Below are 21,236 nucleotides of genomic sequence, written 5' to 3'. Positions count from 1 at the left end.
CTATATTTTGGATGCTAGGCATCATCTGTGCCCTCTGACAGCCTCCCCGCATCATGCAGAGGGCTGTTGGCCTCCCGTGTTAGGTGGACAGCTTACTGCATGTAAGCATCTTGCAAAACGAACAAAATCACGCCCACTCAGCGTGTCATATAAGACTGCAAAGGGATCGCCAAAATGAAATCAACCAAATGAAAGGCAGGTGGTAATATAATGTAGTTTAAAATTGGCCCAGCAACACATTTTATGAAAGGTGTCGAACATGTCTGGTATTAAAGGGCACCACCTCAAGACTGTGTTTTAACAAAACGATTTTTTTTGAACGGAGTTACGAATGTTTGTATAAATCTTGTATGAATAGAGTTATCTGCAATTATATGCAGCTGCTGCCACACCCTTGCGCCCTTCCCTTTCTCCTTGCCTTTCGAACTGCAATCAAAACTGCACTGAAATTTACATGGCAACAATGCCCATCATATCAATGCACTTTTTTGTGCCATGGCATCGAGATCACATGGTGCCATCCTTCTCCCCGCTGCCCTATCTTGCAAGGCACATTAGCCGGCCTCATCTTATCATCTTACTTGCCTTCCTGCCCCCCTCCTTTGAAGCACATTTGAAGTGTCCTTCTTTCGAGCGACAGTTACTGCACTGCACAGACCCACTTTCTTTTCACCTTCCCATTAAACAAACAAGAATCAAGCCGGCGCAATGCATGCTGTTGTCTGCCACAAGATAGTGCCGCAATCCCATGAGTGAGATTTTCCGCTTCTGTACGAGGCACTGTGCAGTTGTGATGTTTAAAAAAAGAATGCCCAGTCACCATTGTGTTTACTCTGACATAAGAGTAAGGGGGTGAGAAGTGTGGTGGGGGTGTTCAAAAGTTGATGGAATAGCCAGGCAGCCTTTAGAGCGAAATTATAGGGACCCTTCCGAACGCAGAGGGATATCTGGCTCTTACAATTATGGCGCTATTGTCTAACGATCTAAGAAAGTTTATTTACCACGTGTGAAAAGTGTTCCAGCCCAGTAAAAAAAAAAACATTGCGATTTCCAATTGGGCAATTTTTTTTTTTTTTTAGCACAGTGGGACCCAACTGGACCCGCACACTCTGGATTCAACTCGTTGGGACCATTGTTGGGGAAAAAAATGAGATGGGGCTTAACTTCATACTACACAGGTATACTTGAGAATCCATTTGAGAAGGCTACTCATGCATGTAAACATTATATGGCAATCCACTATTCACCCCTTCACTGCAAGAGGTACACCCGTGAGCAAAAGTATACGAACCAGGGGTTGTGTGATAAAGCCGATTTTTTTCCTCTGCCTGTGAATGCAACTTGAAATTTGAGGACTGCAGTCCAAACTTGACATTGCGAACTTTTCAGTATACCCATTAATTCCAGTTTATGCTTATTAATTACGAAGAAATTCAGTTTTTTCGGAGACACTGTGGTCCATATACTTTTGCTCACGGGTGTACATGTTAGGTGCTGTATATGTAAGCAAAATTTGGTTCACCAAGTGATTTCAATGCAACACAAATTAGTAAAGTTTCAAGGCAAATTTCTAAGCTCACAGAAAGCTAGATTCTTCTCTCCATTGATCACACCAATAACGAGATCTTTTATTTGAAGACTCACATTGGAATTGTGCTATTATTATGAACTATTTTGTTGTTTCATGGGATTACTCATCCAGTGACTTCCAATTTGGTCCAATGGAGACCAATTAGCATACCAAGCCTATGCAGCGATGTTCAATTGGAACCAAATGGAACTGTCTTGTTACTAATTTGAACTGCAGTGATCTCCAATTGGAGCCAACTGGGCCTCCAATGATGTCAAATCGGAATCAGTTGGGTCTCATTGAAAAACCTGGCCAATTAAACTCAATGGCTTTTATTTATATATTTTTGTTTGTTTGTTGTTTGTTTGTTTGTTTGTTTGTTTGTCTGGGAGGGTTGCACTTGTGGGCTATGAGGACCACCTTAGCGGAAAGCTTGGAATTGATTTTAGGTCAACTGTGCGCAAAGCAGTGCTCCATCATTGCACGCTCGGCTTGCGCTAAAGCTCGAAAGCTTGAGTGAGCAAAGAACTTTTCTTATTAAATTATGATTATTATGAGGCCGAAGATGGTAGGTGGATAATTAAGTGGACAGCTACGATCAGCAGATTATTTCTCTCTTGGGTGATCACTGCCGCACGCCCGCGAATATGTGCAAATTTGTGCAGTCTGCTGTGTTCAAAACGCCTCACATATCGGACGGTCGGCCTTGCCGCTTGACTGGGGAGGCCTCCTTCCTCTTCTGTAAATTCTATTCCCCTCACCCCTCCCCTGTGCAGTGCTGTTGAGGTGTTCTCACAGCGAGAGACAGTTACGGCGCTCCACTTTTCAATTTCCCTAGGTTGGAGGACGCGCCCATGTCACGTTTTCGTAAACTATGCCGTTCGTGACGGTGTCACACTAATTCTTACACGCACGCACACAGAACTTGAAGTCATTGGAAGATGATAAGTTTATTTATTTTTTTTAACCCCTATGCTTTCATGTCGAAGAAGAAGATATTGATGCACGCACGCTCGTTCGAGTTTTCTGTTCTCGTGCGTTTCACTAAGCGGCTCATATGATTACAAGCCGACGGACAGAAACACGGGCATGAAACTGGAGATGGTAACACGAATCGCTTTGATTATTGTTACAAACTTTTGCTTTCCTGTATAACGCAGTTGTAATGCAGGGAAGCTTGATTGGCAGAACAAAATTTGGTTTCATATTTTTCTGGAAAACTCCTCCGAAAAATTAGATCTGACTTTATCGGTTTTAGTTTAAAATGTAAGCCTTGGATAAGACTGGGAAGCAAGGTAATCGAATCGGTTGTTTTTAATTTATTTTTGTTTTCGGATTTGTCGGCTGAAAGCGCTGAGCGATACATGGGAATGTCCACCTAACCAATTTGGAAACTCAATTCAGGGACACCTTTCGGCGCCGTTAATGCTGTTTAGGAAGTTGGTCTGGGGTTGCTGTAACGCCGACCTTTTGAAAAACGTGACCGTGCGTGGTAACACCTGGTGGGCTCGTGGTTTAATTACGGCATATTTAGTTAAAGTGTAAAAAAAAAAAGCGAATAACTACACTTGCTGCATATACCAAAGGCCACCGAATCGCGGCATGTGGTTGTAAAAAAGCGCATATTGAAAAAATTAAAAATTTGACGATCACACAACCGTCGAGGTGCTCCATGCATGCACTCTTGCACTTCCGCGACCGACAAGTAAACCCAATCTGGGTCATTGCCGTCCTCCTTACAAGCCTTACTTTGCCCTCGCGTTGGCTGCATGGGCATTGACACGCACTGACACAATGAAAATGTTCTTTTCAAGCCGTCTAAAAGTGACAATTAGCGAGAAATTATAAGTTAAGCCTAGCTTTCTCATTCCAGCGGCCAACGAGCCGGAGCCGGCGACCACAGCGCCACGCTTGACCCGAGCCGAGCTGCTTCCGTTCAGACCCGTCCGAGCCGAGCGCTGAGCCGCGGCTACCGCGGGTCCGCGGTTGTCAAGCTTTTAACAAGTGCCTGGATTATGTTCCTGTTAGCGAACGAGTTTCTGTTAGTTCACTGTGAAAGGCCCTGAATACCAGCGGGGCACAACTTTTCGGTGGCGGTGTTTAGGACTTGAGATTATTGTTGTTTTGTCTTTGTCCAACCACTGCCGGAATTGACAACGTGCAAGGTTTCGCGGGTAAAGTTTGTCTTGTCACACCGGGCTAGTAAGCGTTGTGTGGTGCTGTCGCGGCTGCTGTGATATCGGTCGATCTGTCGGCATCAAGGAGCTGACACGTAGTGACCCATCTGTGAGTTGGTGAATGCGATCTATTTTCCCGGGTACTGCGCATCATGTCTGATTCAATCCTTGCTAACGGCGCCGGCTCACCAAGCTTGTTGAATACGCTTAGACAGTTTAGGTTTCAAAAGAAATGTGCGCAGCAAAGCCCCGGCTTGGAACCATGTTCGTCGTCGAGCGACCAGTGCCAGAAACAGCGACATGATGTTCATGGTTCGCCTGAAAGAAACGAAGGTTAGTCTGTCGACCTAACACTCGCCGAATATCGAACACTGTGTTTGCATCTAAGAGCGACTGTGTTGTTGTGATGTGCAGATGATCTTGTCGTCCCCGAGACTCCCGAGTCAGCATTGAAGCGGTCTGGCCCGGATAAAAGGTGAGCGACGTTCTGAGTCAACTGTCTGTTATTTCTATTGAACTCATTCATTCTTTTGATGCTTTGAGGTGTGCTAACGTGATAATGAATCCCGTCATTACGTGTTAAATATAACGCATCTGAATCGAGGAATAATGCTGCCATTTAACGCGGATATTTCTTGCTGTAGACATTACTGGGGAGCGACGCTGTTTACTGCCTTCTTGCTATCATTTTCATGCGTTTCAGTTTTTAAGGCACTGCAGTCTATTGAGTAATGTTTTCCAATTTCCTCACATGCATTCGCCGCGTCATGCCAGTTTTATCTCTACTTTACATGCTAAATGAAACGATGGAGAATTTGCAATAAACATAACTTAAGCTCATGGTGTTGTAGGTGTGAACCTAAAATGTGGGGTTTGTATAAAATCAGCTGCTTACAGTTAATCAGGTTGGGCACACTGCTGTGCTTGTTGTTTTTGTGCATTTGGCATAGAGCCTGATTTTGCGCTCAATTTTTTTCTTTCATGTCACCAGTGCTGAAGAGTCTCCTGACATAGCAGCAAGCAGCTCAACCGCTGACTTGGAAGAGGAAGAAAGTCCAGTAGTAACAAATGGAGTTAAACGAAAGCGTGTCCTCTCAAGCAGCTCTGAAGACGATGCAGGGAACAGCGGTACAGGGCAACGTGTTTTACATGCCAAAAGGAAACCTAACCAGATAGAGGATGACAGCAGTGGGGATAAAGAGTCGGATGATGAGTGCACAAGGTACATGACTGACAGGGAGAAAAGTCTCAGGCAGCTCATTGAAGAGTTCAGAGGAGCCGACATTATGGTTGGTAACTGCATGTTGCATATTTTGCTTGCTTACAGCTGGAAAAGATATGCTTGACTTACTATTTCAAACTGTTACAAACTACATATGGATTAACAGAGCAATAAATAAATGAAATTGGACAAAGCATGGGTAAATAAAGAATTTTTACTTATACGCTCGGATAATTATGCAGACCACCTTGTGCGGACAGGCATTTATGCAATGAATCCGGTTACACAGGTCAGCAATACCAATTCAAGTTTAGTCGGTTCTGCTATTTCATCAGCATACATGGCAACCTGACCATTAAATGCTGGCATATGTCGACCCTGCATGCCTTGTGAACGTCCTCCAGCCAGCTGTGTTTAGCCACATTGTACCAGTGTCACAGGGCCACATTAGATCGCAATTATCAACCTCTATGTGATAGCACTGTGTGACACCCATATAACTCTGCTCTTAAAAGCCAAAGTTTGTGTGAACTGAAATTCATGATTGACTTGTTTGAATTGGGCAGTCTTAAAAGCCATCAAAAAGATGACATGCCAATGAAAATTATTAGTTCTAATTGAATTAGTTGTAATTTTGAATTATTCAGGATTTCATTTACTGGTCTAGCATGTTACTATTGTTCCATTGCTGAGGCAGCCGTGTAGTTCTACAAGCTTCTTTTTTTTTTTCTTCTTTTTGACAGCATTGTTGTGGTCAAGTTCATTAGAAGACATTGCTAAATAACAAGATTTGACAGGGCCAGCATTCTTGCCTCACCAGTCAAGAAGAGAAAACTAAAAATAGGAAGCTTTTTGTTTAGCTTCTAGACTACATTTTGTGTGCGCCAGCTCACATACTGTTGAGCTGTTATACAATACTTGATGTTGCTAGTATCACATAGAAAAAAAGGTCACGGTTGTTGGTGGCAACATCTCCTATAAAACAATAAAAAAATGTATTTACATTATGTACAGGAGTTCAGCAGTTGCATTAGTAGACAGTCCTTAGTGCAATCTCCTCTTTTTTTCCAGTCTCCTATTTACCACGATAATGCACATATTTGTCTGCTGCTTTTACTTCTTCGCTCTGGCTCTCAAAGGAAGAAGAAATATTTAACACGCATGTTTCTTCGTGTGAAAAATCTGCATGCATGACATAAAGACCAAGTTATTTAACTTCGTTTGTGCTCACTTATTATGCAGCATTTAACGTGTACTTCCGGGCATTTTGGCTTCATCCTTCCAAGTTCCAATTTCATTACCTTATTTAAAGAAATACAAAATTGTCGTCTTGTTCGGCATGAATTCCTTTGTAATCCAGGACCTCCAAGACGCTTTGGTGGCATCTAAATGGAACGTTGTTCAAGCACGTGCATACTTGGTGAAGAACCCACCAAACCGCAAGGCCTACAGCCCTTATCGCAATGCGCGGTATAAAACAGTTTCCTCATCCAGCAGCAAAGGGGTGGACTTTGACGGTGAAGAGGAGAGGGAGGTTACGCCAAAGGTACATCTCCTAAGCCGCAGTAGTGTGCAGAATACTCTTGTGATAACTTAAGATATCATTGGAATTAAGTTGAAGCTTTTAGTACATTTAGGACAGGCAAACTATTGCCTTTAGCCACATTCCCCGATTCTGCTGTATATTATCTGTACTTTGCATCTCAAAATTCTCAACAAACAAATAATTGCTTGTTTGGCAGTGATTGCTACTAGCTCCTTCTTGCGTATTTTGTGCTTTAAAAGCATAACACGCATGTTAGATAGCGAAATGATGTACTGTGCTTTAAAGGAAATGTTTATTATTACTGGAGAGAACAAAGGGCAGACGTCTGTTCTTGATACCTAAAGCACAACGCCCGTGACATCAGTTTCACGCCACAGATTTCACTGTATTTTTGCAAATTTTGCCATTTTGGTGCACAAAAAGTGGTTTTCAAAAGATTGATGTTTCGCTGCTTCAAATGCTACGTAATCTTTTATCAGTCGGCATTTAACTTGCACTAGAATGATGCTGAAATACATGACCTCACAAGAAGCTGTTGTGGGAGTTTCAGTGTTGTCGCCATCTGTACTTTGTTTCTGAGCTCTGCCTGGTTTACCAAACCTATCATGCCAAGATTGACATTTACACCATTCCATAAGTGAAATCAACCTACCTAGTTAAACTTATTTATTCTAAACAGTGTCCATTTGAGCTCTGACACATTGGTGTTCTTGTCCCTTGCCACATTCGCAGGTCAAGCTGCAGGCAAGTGTCGCTACAAAAACTGAATCGCCAGTAAAGAGCTCGAGTGCTGCAATAACTGAGTCACCTGTGAAGAGCTCGAGTACTGGTCTTTCCAAATTTAAAGCCTTCAACGATCTCAAGTCACGAAGCTCCTACAAGAAGGTGGCACAGCGGCCAGCAAAAGCACTAAAAATTGATGATGCCAGTGATGAAGAAGAATATTGTAATGAGGACATCTATGGCTCAGCCGATGACAGTGAGGACAGTGGTGGAGAGTCAAATGACACGCCTGCAATGATAGAAACCAAGCGTGCTATCACAGAGTTCTTTGACACTGCCTCTTTTAATGAACTACTTGCGGTCCCTGGCTGCAGTCGGAAGAAGGTAGATGCTGTTGTGGAGAACCGACCATATGGAACATGGCAGAATCTGGTGGGTTATATTACTCTCAGTGATACAAAGTTTTGTCTAGAAAGGCCATGCTTGGTGCGCTATTTTCAGTGCTTTAGTCATTAAATTTTAGTCCTTGAAGTAGCGAAGTAAACAAACTTTCCGTACTCCTTTTCTTAAATCCTAGCACAAGTAGAAAATAAATGCTGCCTTGATTTGGGATACTTCATCTAATCTTCTGCGGTGTGTGGTTGCAAAGTTACGCATGCTTGGAGAATAGTACCAATTTGCATCCATGCCGTGGGTGGAAAAAATGTGGTACATTACGTGCCATTGGCTAAACATTGCCACATTGAACTATTTTCTTGTATAGCAGCATCTTGTTCTGTACTATATACCTACATCAGTGTAATACAAATAGTAGCTTGTTTCTATATGTAAGACCTGCACTCAAGAGCATTGCACATGTGCTTGTATGGTTGTAGCAGATGGGCTACCTGAGAACAGATTCGACCGTCTATTTAGCTATATGTGCATGTGTTTGACCAGGGGAGGCATTCTGTAAGTGTCCACCTACTGGATGTGTCCATTTTATCTGCTGCTGAATTGCTGGTTGGCTGGGGGCACCTGTCACCTTCTGACACATACCCCAACCCAGCCAATCAGAACTTAAACAGCAACAGGTCCACTAAGTGAAAACTTACAGAATACCCCCCCCCCCCTCCCCTCCCCTAGTAGTGATTCCGATAGTGTTGCCACAGCGTTATAATGCATAGGTTGTGTGATGTCATGGGCAGAGCACATGGAGGGTGACATTGTAGTCGTGCTCTAAAAGTCAGCTACAGCTTTTGCAGATTAGGTCAGATCTAATTGACTTGTGATTTTTGAGATATTTGTTTGATGTGTACAGGTATAAAGATTATCTCGTGTTTGTGTTAACCCTGTAATTATTTTATCGCAATTTGAAAATTTTTATCTTATGCTTATTTCTTAGACATAATGAGTTGTTTTCATAGAAAACATTCAAGTAACAAACTAGTGAGTTTGGGTGAATGAGCTGGGCCTGTCGAAAAGGATTAAAGGCAGTGCGAAATGAACAAAGGACAGAAGACTGACAGCACAGGTGTTGTGGTATCCAAATCAATTGTCCTTTGTTTGCGTCATGCTGTTCGATTTCGATGTTAACCTACCACCTCACTGAGCTTGCGATTTTGATCATTAAAGGCAGCATTTCATAGTTCATTGCTGCCTTGTTTTGGAGCGCATTGTTACACTAGTGGCGTTTGCCATTGCAAACTTGCACCCTCTTTGTCCAGGTGTATAAGTTCGAAACCTGCAAGAACTTGACGCCCGCTATGCTGAACAGTTCCAAGAATTTGCTTCACACACGTGGTGTGGTCAATCGCCTGATGGCCCGCTGCCAGAGCATATCAGACCAGATGCAGGAGATTGTGTCACGCCTTGTGAGGGGTGAGAGTGAAGACTCTGACGAGTACATCAAGACCCAACCATCCCTGCTTAACCAAAGGTTGCCCATTCATATTTATTTCTCGTTTTCTTCTTTCATCCTCTTTTTTGGTAATTTGGAGAGTGATCTCATATACCTGACAGTTTTGCATGAGTGATGGTCAAGGAATGGCTGAGGTGGATGCTGCTCATCCTCAAGGAACTACACAACTTAACACTTTCGTTACCGCGGGAAAATCGGTAGTTTTCGGGTAGTCTGGCTATTATTTTTTTTCCTGCCACAGGAAATGATTCATGTTGAAGTGTATGGTATTAAATTGTAGAAGAAGAAATTATCTTTCCAACGGTATTAATTTCAAACAGCATATTAAAAATACTACGAAAAAAATTATCAAAACAAAAAAGTCGCATCAAGAACGAGAAAGATCGATAAAAACATCAATGCTGCTTTGCACACACAAAAAAAAATTGAAATATACATTTTCAAGAAAAGGGATATATGAAATCAGCCTGCAAATGTAAGCTCTGTATCTACAAAAGTTCTTGAGGCACACGGGTACACACAGCACTGCGGAGCGCGATTCCAAGGTGCACTCCCGGCCGTCTTCGTGGACAAAACTCGACTCTCTGCGCGACCGCCGGTAAATGATCCCGTCCGAACGACGTTTACATCTTGCAGATAAGAACTGTGACCTTTAGAACATGCCGGAAATCCTTACGTCGATGCGCGGCAGCGATAACACGGTCCGCGAAGAAAGCAAAACTCAACGGCGGATACCCGTCGATGTTCCGGGGCGGTTTGCCGCACTTTTGTCGTCCGTAATGAAGTCCGACGAATCGAAGTCGTCTTCCGAGTCTGTGCTGCTACGATCATCCGCAAATTCGAGCCCAGATGCGTCGGAAACCGTCGAAACTCGCCGTTTCCGTGGAGCGGACGCGCGTGACCTAGATGCCAAACGACGAGCGCTCGTCACCCCGACTATGCAGGCGCTTTAAAAATCCCCGCGGGGTGAAAAAGAGTAACACAAAGCCGAAACTGATAAAATAGTCTCTCTTTAACCCGCTCGGTGGCACTAGCTGTCCAAAGCACTCGGAGAAGCGCCAAAATTCGAACTTGTACTAACGAGAAAATACTGTCGACGGGAATAGGCGCGGTCACGAAAGTGTTAAATTATGAGCTATGTGACTGAATTATATTTACTATGTTTAGACTTAGCTGTTGTGTTTGGATTGCCTCCTTTCGAACCTTGATAGTTTGGTTTAGGCTGGAGATTTCCCGAATGGAACTGCCAATGTGCATCCTATCTATAGCTCATTAAATACAGTTAAATCTTGATTTAACGAAGTTGATAGGACCAAAGAATTACTTTATTAAATCAAGAGCCTCAGTAAATCGCGAACACTCTTGCAAATAACACTATATTAATGAAGAGCCAAAAGATATATGATGTTCACCATCGTATGCACTTATTGTAGACAGCAAGCCTGTGAAGCGTGCCTTGTTTTTGTTCATGAAGCGGGAAACCTTAATAGGTCAATGGCGCCCATCACCTAAACTGACACTCAGCATAACCATATTCAATGCGTAAGTATTTCTGCGCCTGCACAACGAGGAATCCCGTCGTTCACGTAAGACGAATCGCTATAAAGAAATTAATGTAGATAACAAAGTAAATTCAAAAGGGAGAACGGCACTACGGAGTTTCAAACCTACGCCCCCATGCTCAGAAGCTAAGTGTCTTACCCAGTGGGCTAAACACCAGTGCTTGTAGAAGGTGAATATATCTGAACCCTATGAATGTGTTGTACCGGCGGCACAAAACAAATGTCAAAGGAGAACAGTTTCTATGAAGGCTTTGTTGAAGGATTTGGTGATGGTGGAATAAAAGCCATCTCTAGGACTACTTGTAGAGCTGACTTCGAGCATTGTAGACATCGGGAAAACTCCGACTTTGCAAAAATGCAATGTCGAGCACACCACATCCCCGATGCGTTTTAGTGGTCGCGGGACGTGCCTGCCATTGAAGCGTTCCTTCACCAACCGAGGTGCCACCAATCTCTGAGGGCTCATGTGCCTCATATTGAGCAATACTGACAGATAAGCAGTTAGTGAGTTGATCAGGGTGACCCGCCGCGGTGACTTAGTGCTATGGTGTTGTGCTGCTAAGCACAAGGTCGCAGGATCAAATCCTGGCCGCGGCGGCCGCATTTTGATGGTGAATTGCAAAAACACCTGCGTCCCGTGGATTGGGGGCATGGTAAAGATCTCTTGGTGGTCAAAATTTATCTGGAGTCCCCCACTGCGTTGTGCCTCATTATCAAATTGTGGTTTTGGCACGTAAAACCCCAGAATTCAATTAATAAGGAGTGATATATGGATCTCGTCACAGTTGATAATGGTTCAACACGAATGGATAAGGTGCTAAAGAGTAATAAGGGCTTATAAGGACCGGAGCCACTCTGATAAGGTTGACAAGAACCTCTAATTGTTAAAAAGGGTCGGATCATGTCCAATAAGGTTGGTAAGGGTCAGATCGATTGTGATAAGGTTGATCAGGGTCACAAGGTTGATAATGACGCTGCGATGCATGGAGATAAGCAAGTGGCACAATGCTTATGGAAACTTGGACAACTTGAGTGAAGTTTTTGTGTGAATTCATTTTCTCATACTTCTCCCTAAATCTTAGCTAAATCTGGCGAGACGTTCAGTTTACTTTGTTGCTTCAAGTTTTTGAATGCATTAGGCTCTGTAAATATGTGTCAGAAATCAAAAGCATTTTGCTAAATTGAAAAGTTCACAAAATTGTGGTTTATTTGTATTACTGATTTGATTAAATGATAATATTGGCTGTTATCAACCTTTCAATATTTAACAATCTTCTAAGGTTGATAAAGACTGTGGCATGTCCTGATGATTTTTAACATAGCCACATAAGAAATGCAGGCATTATATTGTGATCAGCTTCGATAAAGGTCAAAAATCACACTTGCATCTCGCTTCACACTGTGCTCCTTTAGCATCGCTAACACTCGCTCTGTGCACGTAAAGTAATGGAATGTTAACCAACGGCATCTTGGTTACGCTCAGAACTACAGTCTGAGCATAACTGTACCTCTGGTCTCGACTACACTGTGTAATGTACGATGTCGGTCATGCTACCCAGTTCCATCATACAAGACCTGCATATAAAAGCGCAGGATACACCGCATTCTTACTTGCGGCTCTGTGAGCTTTGCAGAAGGTTAGAATGATCACGTTCAGTCTCGTCATTGCTGCAGTACAGAGTGAAAAAAACACGCTTCGTACTAACAGTATCAGCCCAATTTAACTTGCATGAACACCAACTTGGCATACACGCACACTATCCGCAGCCATTTCAATGCACATAACATCCATATACAGTAAAACCTCGTTAATACGTACCCGCTTAAGTAATTCCAGTTTGAATATAGTCGCGATGAATCCCCCGCCATGTCGCCATTGAACCTAATGACTGCTTAAACCGTAGTCGCTTAACGCATACCACTCGGTTAGTGCATAGTATTTACTTCATTTCTTGGCGCGTACAAGTGTGGAATCGGTGAAATGTCGCATGCACAGACCATAGATAGCGAAATTGCGGTTCACGTTCCTTTCCCAAACTGCAGTCTCCACCAATAGTGACGTCAAAACATGGCAGTCGTGACGTGTTTCCTACTCCCATAGCTTCTAGTGCTTCCATGTCGTTGTCATGGATGATGACGTGGATGATGGCCCTTCCGTATTTGATGCGGCTAGTGCGTTGACCGTCATGAGGGCGTTCGCAGAGAATTGGGGCTTGATGGAGAAACTGTCTTGCAGCCTTGCTGAGTTTGAGGATGCTGTCGTCACTGTAAGGCCGCCACGGTGGCAAGTGGTTTTTGGCTGCCTGCTCACAAATAAAATTTGTCTGCATGTGTGTGTGAGTGAGAACATGTTTTTTTCTGGCCGGTAAGTCTATAGCAGCTCATCTGCCATAGTCGGTTAATTCGTAGATCGCTTAGTGTGTACCTGATCCACGTTCCCCGCTGACTATGTATTAACGAGGTTTTACTGTAGACAGTGCACTTGCTCTGCAGGTGTGTCTTCACACAAAGCATGGAATGTAAATTCACAAACCACCAGCAAATCTACCTGCAGACAAATGAAGCAGCTGGCCAGGCCTGTGCCATTTTGCAAAATGGCTGACTGGATGTTTACAAGGGAGCTGGTTCCGCCGCTGTCCCAGCCCTATCTTGTAATCTTGCATTCTGATTGGCTTGCAACAAGTAATGCCTGTTTTTCTGGTGACGAAAATTGGTCTGGGGACTGATTGGCGTGACAAGGGCTTTTTCGCCAGAACTATCTGTTACCGATGTAGATTTCCTCTTCACTGATCTACATCAGTGACTGGAAATCCCCCAGCCTTTAGAACCTTTGCTAGAATACTGCTAACACTTGACCCCTCGTCTCTCTTCATTCTGTCTGGTTCTAATCTGCCAACCCATGAGCGATTAATTACCGTAGTGGCATGAATCTAATGCGCACCTTTAAAAAAAAGAAAGGGTCCAAAAAGTGCCTGTGCATTACAGCCGGATAAGAAATCAAAACCGTGTTCATGTCGCTGGCATCATCCTACCGTCAGAGCAGTCAGATGTAGCGTCATTACCATCATGAGATGGCGACAGAGCATGCTTTTTTGAAGGTATCGGTTGGTTCATTTTGTGCTTGACTACGATCACTGTCCGAGATCATACCACTTTCGTGAGATTTCGCGCGACTCGGCTCCGGACTCATCGGCGTATATGGCCACCAGCGTTGTGCTACGTCAAGATCGCTATCTGCACAGTGTCCCAGGAAGCCTCTTGACTGCTTATTTCGCCCAGTTCATGCAGAGTCACGTAAAATCTCGTTAAAGTGATAGTAGTACAGTCGAGCCCGAATATATCGAACCCACTTATAAAGAATTATTTATTTTGTATATTGAACAGCTGTAAAATCTCCTTAAAAATTCCATGCAAATGTAAACTTTTTTGTAATCCCCTTCAGATTCTGTGGCCAAAGAAGCACAAGTGGCGATGTCAACATGCTGCTTTCATTATGAAAGCTCACTTTAGAAAATCTTTTCCTTCTTTGAAGGGTAAATTCTGCGTGTCTAGTTTTTTTCTGATCGCGTACATGGGGACATCTTATATTTTTCTTTTATAAATTGGGCGCATGCTACATTCTGGTGCAACTTACGTTCAGAGTCACTTTTCTTTCTTTAAGCCCATGAAAATTGGGGGCACGTTAGAATCGTGCAAATACGGTAGTCTTCTGTGAAGTATAGATGTCAGGCTGTCACTTTACACTGCTCTAGTTAAGAGCCGTATGTGATGAGCACTTTTGCTACGGCTCATAGCTATGTCTCTTCGTCTGAGCTCATGCAGGGAATAGGTGAACTATGCAGGGGGATTGTGGATTATGACGTCGAACTGTCTCCTTTCCAGCCTGCATCTTTCCCCATATCAGCTCATTGGCCTCAACTGGCTGGCAGTGATGCACAAACAGGAAGTGAATGGCATCCTTGCTGATGAAATGGGCCTGGGCAAGACCATCCAGGCCATTGCTTTCCTGGCCTACCTGCAGCAGCAAGGGGAAGCCTCGCCACACCTGGTCGTGGTGCCATCTTCTACTTTGGGTACGGAAAGGCTGTTTGGCCTCCTCTCTGCTTTAGATCATTTTGTGTGCTGTTCATAGTCCACACAGTGGTACTGACTGATTGGTTGATCGATTACACACTAATGCTTTCTCACCGCTGTTGACAAATATGCAGATGCAGTACAATAAAACCACATTAATTCGACCCTCATTAATTCGGAAAATCGGATAATTTGGACGCGATCCTGGCAGGCGCATGCATTATTTAATGCGATCAAACTCTGGTTAGTTTGGACGTACTTGGCCGCACATAGGTTAATTCGGACAACTCTTGGAGCTTGGCAAACACGGAGCGCCTCAAATATGCGACACAGAAGAGCAAGAACGGCGCTAGCATCCTACTGGAACGATGCGGTGGAGACCGCATTGCCTTAGTCATCAGCAGAAATTGTATGTGAATAACAGCAACGCTGTAACACTTTATCCCTATTTGTGCCTTTAAAGCCTTTATTCTTGTTTACTGCCACGCATAACATCGTGTCGGCTGCGTGCCTTCAGAACCGCAAGGTCACCGTCTATCATGGGGTTGACAGTGGTGGCAAACACACTTTTGTTATGACTCAGTGCAAAGCTGTTGAGGATGAATAGCACCAGCTACATCGCGATGGAAGGACGACCTGTTGGCGACCAGCTCACTGGTGAAAAAATAATCGGGATGAGCGTGGTAGTGAAAAGCGTATCTCAGATAAAGACGCATGCTGCACCCACGCTGTGAAGAAAGTCGCGTGGCCTTCCCCGCAGCGAGCGCTAATCACTCACGAGATCGCAAGAATTGCAGCTTCTGCACTGCTTTTGTGCAAAATAGGAACAGGATTAAATTAAAGCGTGTTGATGTTGTAAGCATTTTCTTTTTCTTCATACCCTCGACAATTCCACATTCGGTTAATTCAGATATTTTTCTCAGTCCCGTGTCATCGGAATTAACGAGGTTTTACTGTATTGGGCACTGTGCAGTTAGGCTGCTGTCAGCACGTTTTCATTCACCTGCATAATGAACTAGTCATTGACTCACTCACTGATTGATTGAGGGATTGATTTTGTGAAGCAGCTTTTAGCTGCATCTTTACAGTTATGTTGCTTCCATATGGGTAAGCAATCTGTTGCATGTCTTTTCGAGCAGTGCTGTCAAGATAGCAGATAAAAGAAATCATTGTGTTTACAAATAGGGGTTTCATTCCTTATTGCCCTGAAACTTGGCAAGCAGATAAAATTTTCCTTTCGTCACAAATTCAGCATTCACCAGCACACTAGGAGGGCACACTAATTGTACCACATACATTGCTGGAAAAATAATTTGAGAACCGCTGAAGAGGAACCTAGTTGCCACCAATTTCAGTGGAAGCTCCTGCCCCATCTGGCTTTCAGCTGTGCATTAGGTTACCATAGGTAACCTAAGTCATAGCAACATGTCACAAAAACAAGTCGCAAAGGTAAAGTGGAAGAGCAGTGACTAGCATTGTTAAGGTGGCCCTCTGTACTTTTTTTCTTGTCATTATGGATTTCTTGGACTTACGGACCTTCTTTATATGTTTCACATTTGCAGAGAACTGGATGAGAGAGTTTACGCTCTGGTGCCCCTCGCTCGACATTCTTGTCTATCATGGCAGCCAAAAGGACCGACGGGAGCTCAAGTACAAGATTCTTGTGGGTGAAGTGGGAAACTTCGATGTTCTCATTACGACGTAAGTGCATCTGAACCTCTTGGGGAAAATGACGGCTGTAGTCATTCAATACACTTTGTGTTACATCAGCATGTTCTTGTGCCATCATTTTGCATTTAATAGGGAGGACACTACTGTGCGGTTGCACACACTTGTTTTGGACCAAAATTTTTTTAGAGCGCAGCTCTTAAACGCCCATTCCTGCGCTGAGCGTCGGTGTTGCAATACCTCGGAACCGAGCGAACGAGCACGGTGAAAGATTAAAGCGAATGTGGAGCACAGTGGCAAATTAGAGAAGTGTGCGCGAGGAGGAAAGTAGAGGAGGAGGCTAGAGTGAGAGCATGAGTCGGGAGCGGAGGGGGAGACTGCCTGCACATGCCCCGAGTTGCCTGGCGGCCACGACATCTTCAGCTACGTGGGCGACATCTTCAGCTACGTGGGCGATCTCATCTGCGCTTCTAAGGGAGTGCCAGGGGGGTGTGAGGTGGGGAGGGCTACGCTCGTCCACGGTGTCAGCTGCTGAGATCATTCGCAGTACCAGCGTGTGTGACGGGGATCACTGCTTTTGCATGAGGCGATGGCGAGCAGCTACGAGTGAGGCTCGATGTGACGCTTCCTTGGGTGTTGTCTTTGCTGACACTGGTGGCACGATTTCCCCGCGACAAAGGGCCATACTCGTCGTTGGTGAAACGAAAGCATGCGAAGAAATGTGTAGCGCCGCGCAAGACGGTCTGTACGTTGACGATGGCTACGATATAGCACCAGAGTAGTGCTCGTCGTCGCTATGGAAACAGAGCGCTCAATGAGCTGCATGGCGGCTGCTGTGAATCGAGGCCATGTGGAACCCACGCGCTGCCTCTCCCGATTAGCGAGGCGGTCACGCCACTCTTTGCTCCGTTTGCAATGTGCCACATGAGACAGATTGTCCGCATCAGCTAAGCTACTCACAGCGTTCTCTTCCTAATGAAAACCGTATACCTATATAATCATAATACAAAATATCGACAGGCAAAATGAAAGCACCTATAGAGCAGCGCTCAAGTTTCACATTAGACAGTACAGTAGAACCTCGTTCATACGTTTTCAAAAAATACGCGAAAAATAAACGTACGATCCGGGAAAACGTACGATCCGAATCCAGTAAAAATTGAAGCTGACAAGCCCATATTGAGGTGCAAGGGCAGAAAACATTTATTTCTTGCAAACATAGTTACAGTCAAATCTCGTCTATTCGAACTGACGCTGTGGTCCCGTCAACGTTATGTGTATTCCAATGGGCGAGAACGCTCGGTAATTCGAAAGCGAACGCATTTGCGACGGTTAATTCGAACACAACTGCGCACCGACAATGCTCTCAGCAGCACATCAAATCATGTGGCAGCGCCTCCGACTGGCAATGCTCCGACACCGCCTTAAAGCAAAAGCTTTAGAGACCCTTCAATGCCGCGCGGAGAAATAAAAAAGAAAGAAAAATACCGCGGCGAAAATTTCCTATCTCAAATGGTAAGGTCGCCGTTTCAGCGAAATGCGCTTCCCTGCCGCCTTCCTCCCTCACCTTCGGCGACGCCATGCCGGCGCGGTCCGCTCCCTGAAGTTTCGTTCGCTGCCGTTATCGGAATGCGAGAGAGAGAGAGAGAGAGCGATTGTGGTTGTGAAGAGGAAGAGGCGCTATCGGGATGCGAGCGTTGGCCGGCGCGGGCAGTTTCGTGGCCCTCGCTCACTATGTGCTTGCGCGCTGCGATATTTCACGTCTCGCACCGTTCGTACGTAGCGCTATGGTGCACAAATACGTCAAAAATAAGTCCTTTCAGTTTGAACAAATTTTCGGGCCCCTTCGAGTTCGAATTATCAAGATTCGACTGTATTTTCTGCTGGTGCGTCACACCCTTGGACAGGAACAACTCCTTTTGCGCACATTGCAGACCCTTGTCCGCATTTTCGTTGTCTTTCGTGCGAAAGAAGCTTTGTAAGGCTTCCAGGCCAGCAAGGGCTTCGGCGAAGGTAGCCGGTGGGCGCAAGCCTTCGTTCTCGCCGCTGTCTTCAGGCGCCTCATCCGCCACCACCTCCGCTATGATCTCGGCGAGTCGTAGCGCCGCGCATGTGCGGCGTTCGCCGCTTAGTAGTTTGCGTTGAAGCAAGGGGCGAGATATCGCAAAGGTCAATTCGCTCGCTGCTGCTGCCGTGCTTCGTCACTTTGGGGCGAACGAGCAATGCAGAGAAGTCGCGGGGGGCGGGGATTGAGCACTGCAGAGAAGCCGCGCGGCCGCTGTCTGCCGCTTAGCGCTTCACAAGCACATGAGAGTGGTCTTTTTGCACACCTGAATGATAATTTTTCGCTGCAGAACGTATCATACGACCGCAGTTTGCCACAATGCTGAACGTTGCTGCCGAATGATCGTATTTTCCGGGAACGTATTAACCGGAACGTATTAACACATTCCTCTATGGGGTTATGTTTATTTTTCGCGATTGCGAACGTAGGAGCCGGGAAAACGTATTAAGCGGGAACGTATCAGCGAGGTTCTACTGTATTGTAATCGTCGGTGAATTTTCTTGAAACCTTACTCGTCAATTTATGGTGCTGAAAATTACTAAATGTGCAATTTATCTGCTTTATTTGAATGCCAGGTCCAAATTTTATTTGTCGCAATTGGTTTAAGCTTTATACAAGTTTTATTTACCTAATTTCTTGGAAAAATTTGCAATAGATCAGTTCGTCAGATTTTGTGAAATAGGATGTTAATGTCAGGGTACATTCTGCTCTTTAAGGTGTTTTTTTTTTTTTTTTTAAATTACTTGTGCACTAAGTTCAGACTTGCGCTTGGTCTTAAGGCTCATTGTGCAACCCTGCCGTTGTGAGAAAGCCGAGGCAGAAAAATGGCACACAAATTGCGTCACCTTCACCTAACTAAAAAAAAATGTGACCACGGGAAGGTTCGATCGTCGGCCCCATCGCCACTGCTACTACTCCGTAGCTGAGCACGCTATCCACTGCGCCACCTTTGCAACAAGCAACAGTGAAGAATATCTTCAAGCCTGTTCATGTTGTTTGGCTCTGCTTGGCGGGCGATTCACTAGACGGCAGAGCAAGCGACTGCGGAGTGAGCATGGCGAGCTGCAGTCGCTCGCTCTGCCATTCGTGTTATTGGGGACTCGGAGACGCCGTTGCCGAAGCCCATGAATGACGATTATGAATAAGATGCAACATACTTCAGATACCCGTCGGAGAGAAACTATGACATCCCCCAGAGTATGAGATGGAGTTCGCCTACAAACCTTATGAAGAAGTGTAGTGTCAACACCATGATCCCGCTCGGAAAAATACTGTCATCGAGAAAGAACACTCAATGCGATCACTCAACACTCAATGCGAACACTCAGCACTCTCACATTTACGCATAAAAAAAATCGCTTAGGTGCCCCCTATAGTTTTTCTTTTTTTAGTTTCACATAGATTTTCAGACATTGAGTATTTCGTGGCTTTATGTTATATTGATTTTGCACATGGTGTACTTATGTATGTTGAAAGGAAATGTGCTATTTTTTATCGCGTTCACGTAGATTCGCAGATATTTAGCAGTGACATTTTTCAGGATTTATTCGCAAAAGACCATTTCATCATGTATGCAAGTAAGTTCCAGAATAGCAACAAAATTAATAGATGTGTGACTTCATTTGTATCAATCAGTTATGGTCATGCAAAATGTGTGTGCCAAAGATTTCAGTGGTGATAAATTTGATTACTAATCAGTAATATCTGATACTTTATTGGTATATTATTGCACCAACCAATCTTTAAACCTTGAAATGTAGCAAGATTAAAAATCGGTTTATTGCACCAAGAGACATTGTCGGCAGTACTGTGATTTTTGTTTCTTTTCTTTTTTTCTCATGCATTGTTTGGTGTTGCTGGTCACACACCTCATTGATGATGGCTTTTTCTCTCTCTATGCCTTGTCGAGGCAGGTACAACATGATTTCTGGAAGTGGAGAAGACAGGAGCCTCTTCAAGAAAGTAGCATTTCATTATGTGATCTTTGACGAAGCCCACATGCTCAAAAACATGGCATCACAACGCTATGCCAACCTCATGAAGATCAGTGTGAGTGCAGCTTTCTCATCTGTATCTTCGCTACTGCTGCTGTAGTTGGTTAAAAATGAAATACAGTCAACAACTGATTTTTTGGACATTCCCAATAATTTGGACGCCTGTGCGGCACCGCCACGTACCCCATAGAGTCAATATATAAGAACGTCTGAAATTTCGTACGCAAGAACCCTTTGGCGTCCGATTTCCCAGACTTCTTGTCATGACCGCAGGTCCAAGACGGCATTATTTGAAGCCACCACCGCCGCCATTTTCATTATCTCTCAGCCTTGAACTGCTGCTCTCACATGCCGATCCAATCCACTGGCAGCCGCAGCTACCATCGTACCTACGCTAGGCCTAGCTGCTTTGAAATTTGCTAACCAAGCTTCCTGCTTTACGGTGCCATGTTTGTCGTTGAAAGAAAGAATTTGCCGCTGTCAGAAATGGTGCCTACTCCACCTTTGTAATCCTTGCCGATGGCCTCAAAGCATGGAAAGTAGACGCGTTGCATAATGCAGTTTTACAAATGTCAGCTTTGCTGAAATACATAAGTGTTCAGCGGGGATGCATACGCGGTGTATTGCGGTGAAGCATACCAAGAGTGGAAAGGGGCAACTGTCACAGGACACAATATGTATTTCTTAATTATACATCCATGCACCCGCTGTCTCATGTCGCAGTATGAGCACCGA

The 21,236-nt window shown here is 44.5% G+C and overlaps 1 protein-coding gene across 1 annotated transcript in view; it reads left to right on the top strand.

Moving 5' to 3' along the window:
• Window positions 1-3,260: 3,260 nt before the first annotated feature.
• The window catches only part of LOC119460985 (SWI/SNF-related matrix-associated actin-dependent regulator of chromatin subfamily A containing DEAD/H box 1B-like), a 42,268-nt gene continuing 24,292 nt past the window's right edge, over window positions 3,261-21,236 (top strand). Inside the window, exons 1-9 of the mRNA XM_037722154.2 lie at window positions 3,261-4,080; window positions 4,162-4,222; window positions 4,739-5,036; window positions 6,330-6,515; window positions 7,248-7,670; window positions 8,945-9,156; window positions 14,583-14,773; window positions 16,337-16,475; window positions 20,421-20,556. Coding sequence (XP_037578082.1) covers window positions 3,900-4,080; window positions 4,162-4,222; window positions 4,739-5,036; window positions 6,330-6,515; window positions 7,248-7,670; window positions 8,945-9,156; window positions 14,583-14,773; window positions 16,337-16,475; window positions 20,421-20,556 — 1,827 coding nt within the window. The 5' untranslated portion in view covers window positions 3,261-3,899. The remainder of the gene's footprint in view (window positions 4,081-4,161; window positions 4,223-4,738; window positions 5,037-6,329; window positions 6,516-7,247; window positions 7,671-8,944; window positions 9,157-14,582; window positions 14,774-16,336; window positions 16,476-20,420; window positions 20,557-21,236) is intronic.

Source organism: Dermacentor silvarum, chromosome 8 (genome assembly GCF_013339745.2).
Source record: "Dermacentor silvarum isolate Dsil-2018 chromosome 8, BIME_Dsil_1.4, whole genome shotgun sequence".
Classification (NCBI taxonomy): Eukaryota; Metazoa; Arthropoda; class Arachnida; order Ixodida; family Ixodidae; genus Dermacentor; species Dermacentor silvarum.
This window is presented reverse-complemented; position numbering and strand designations above follow the sequence as displayed.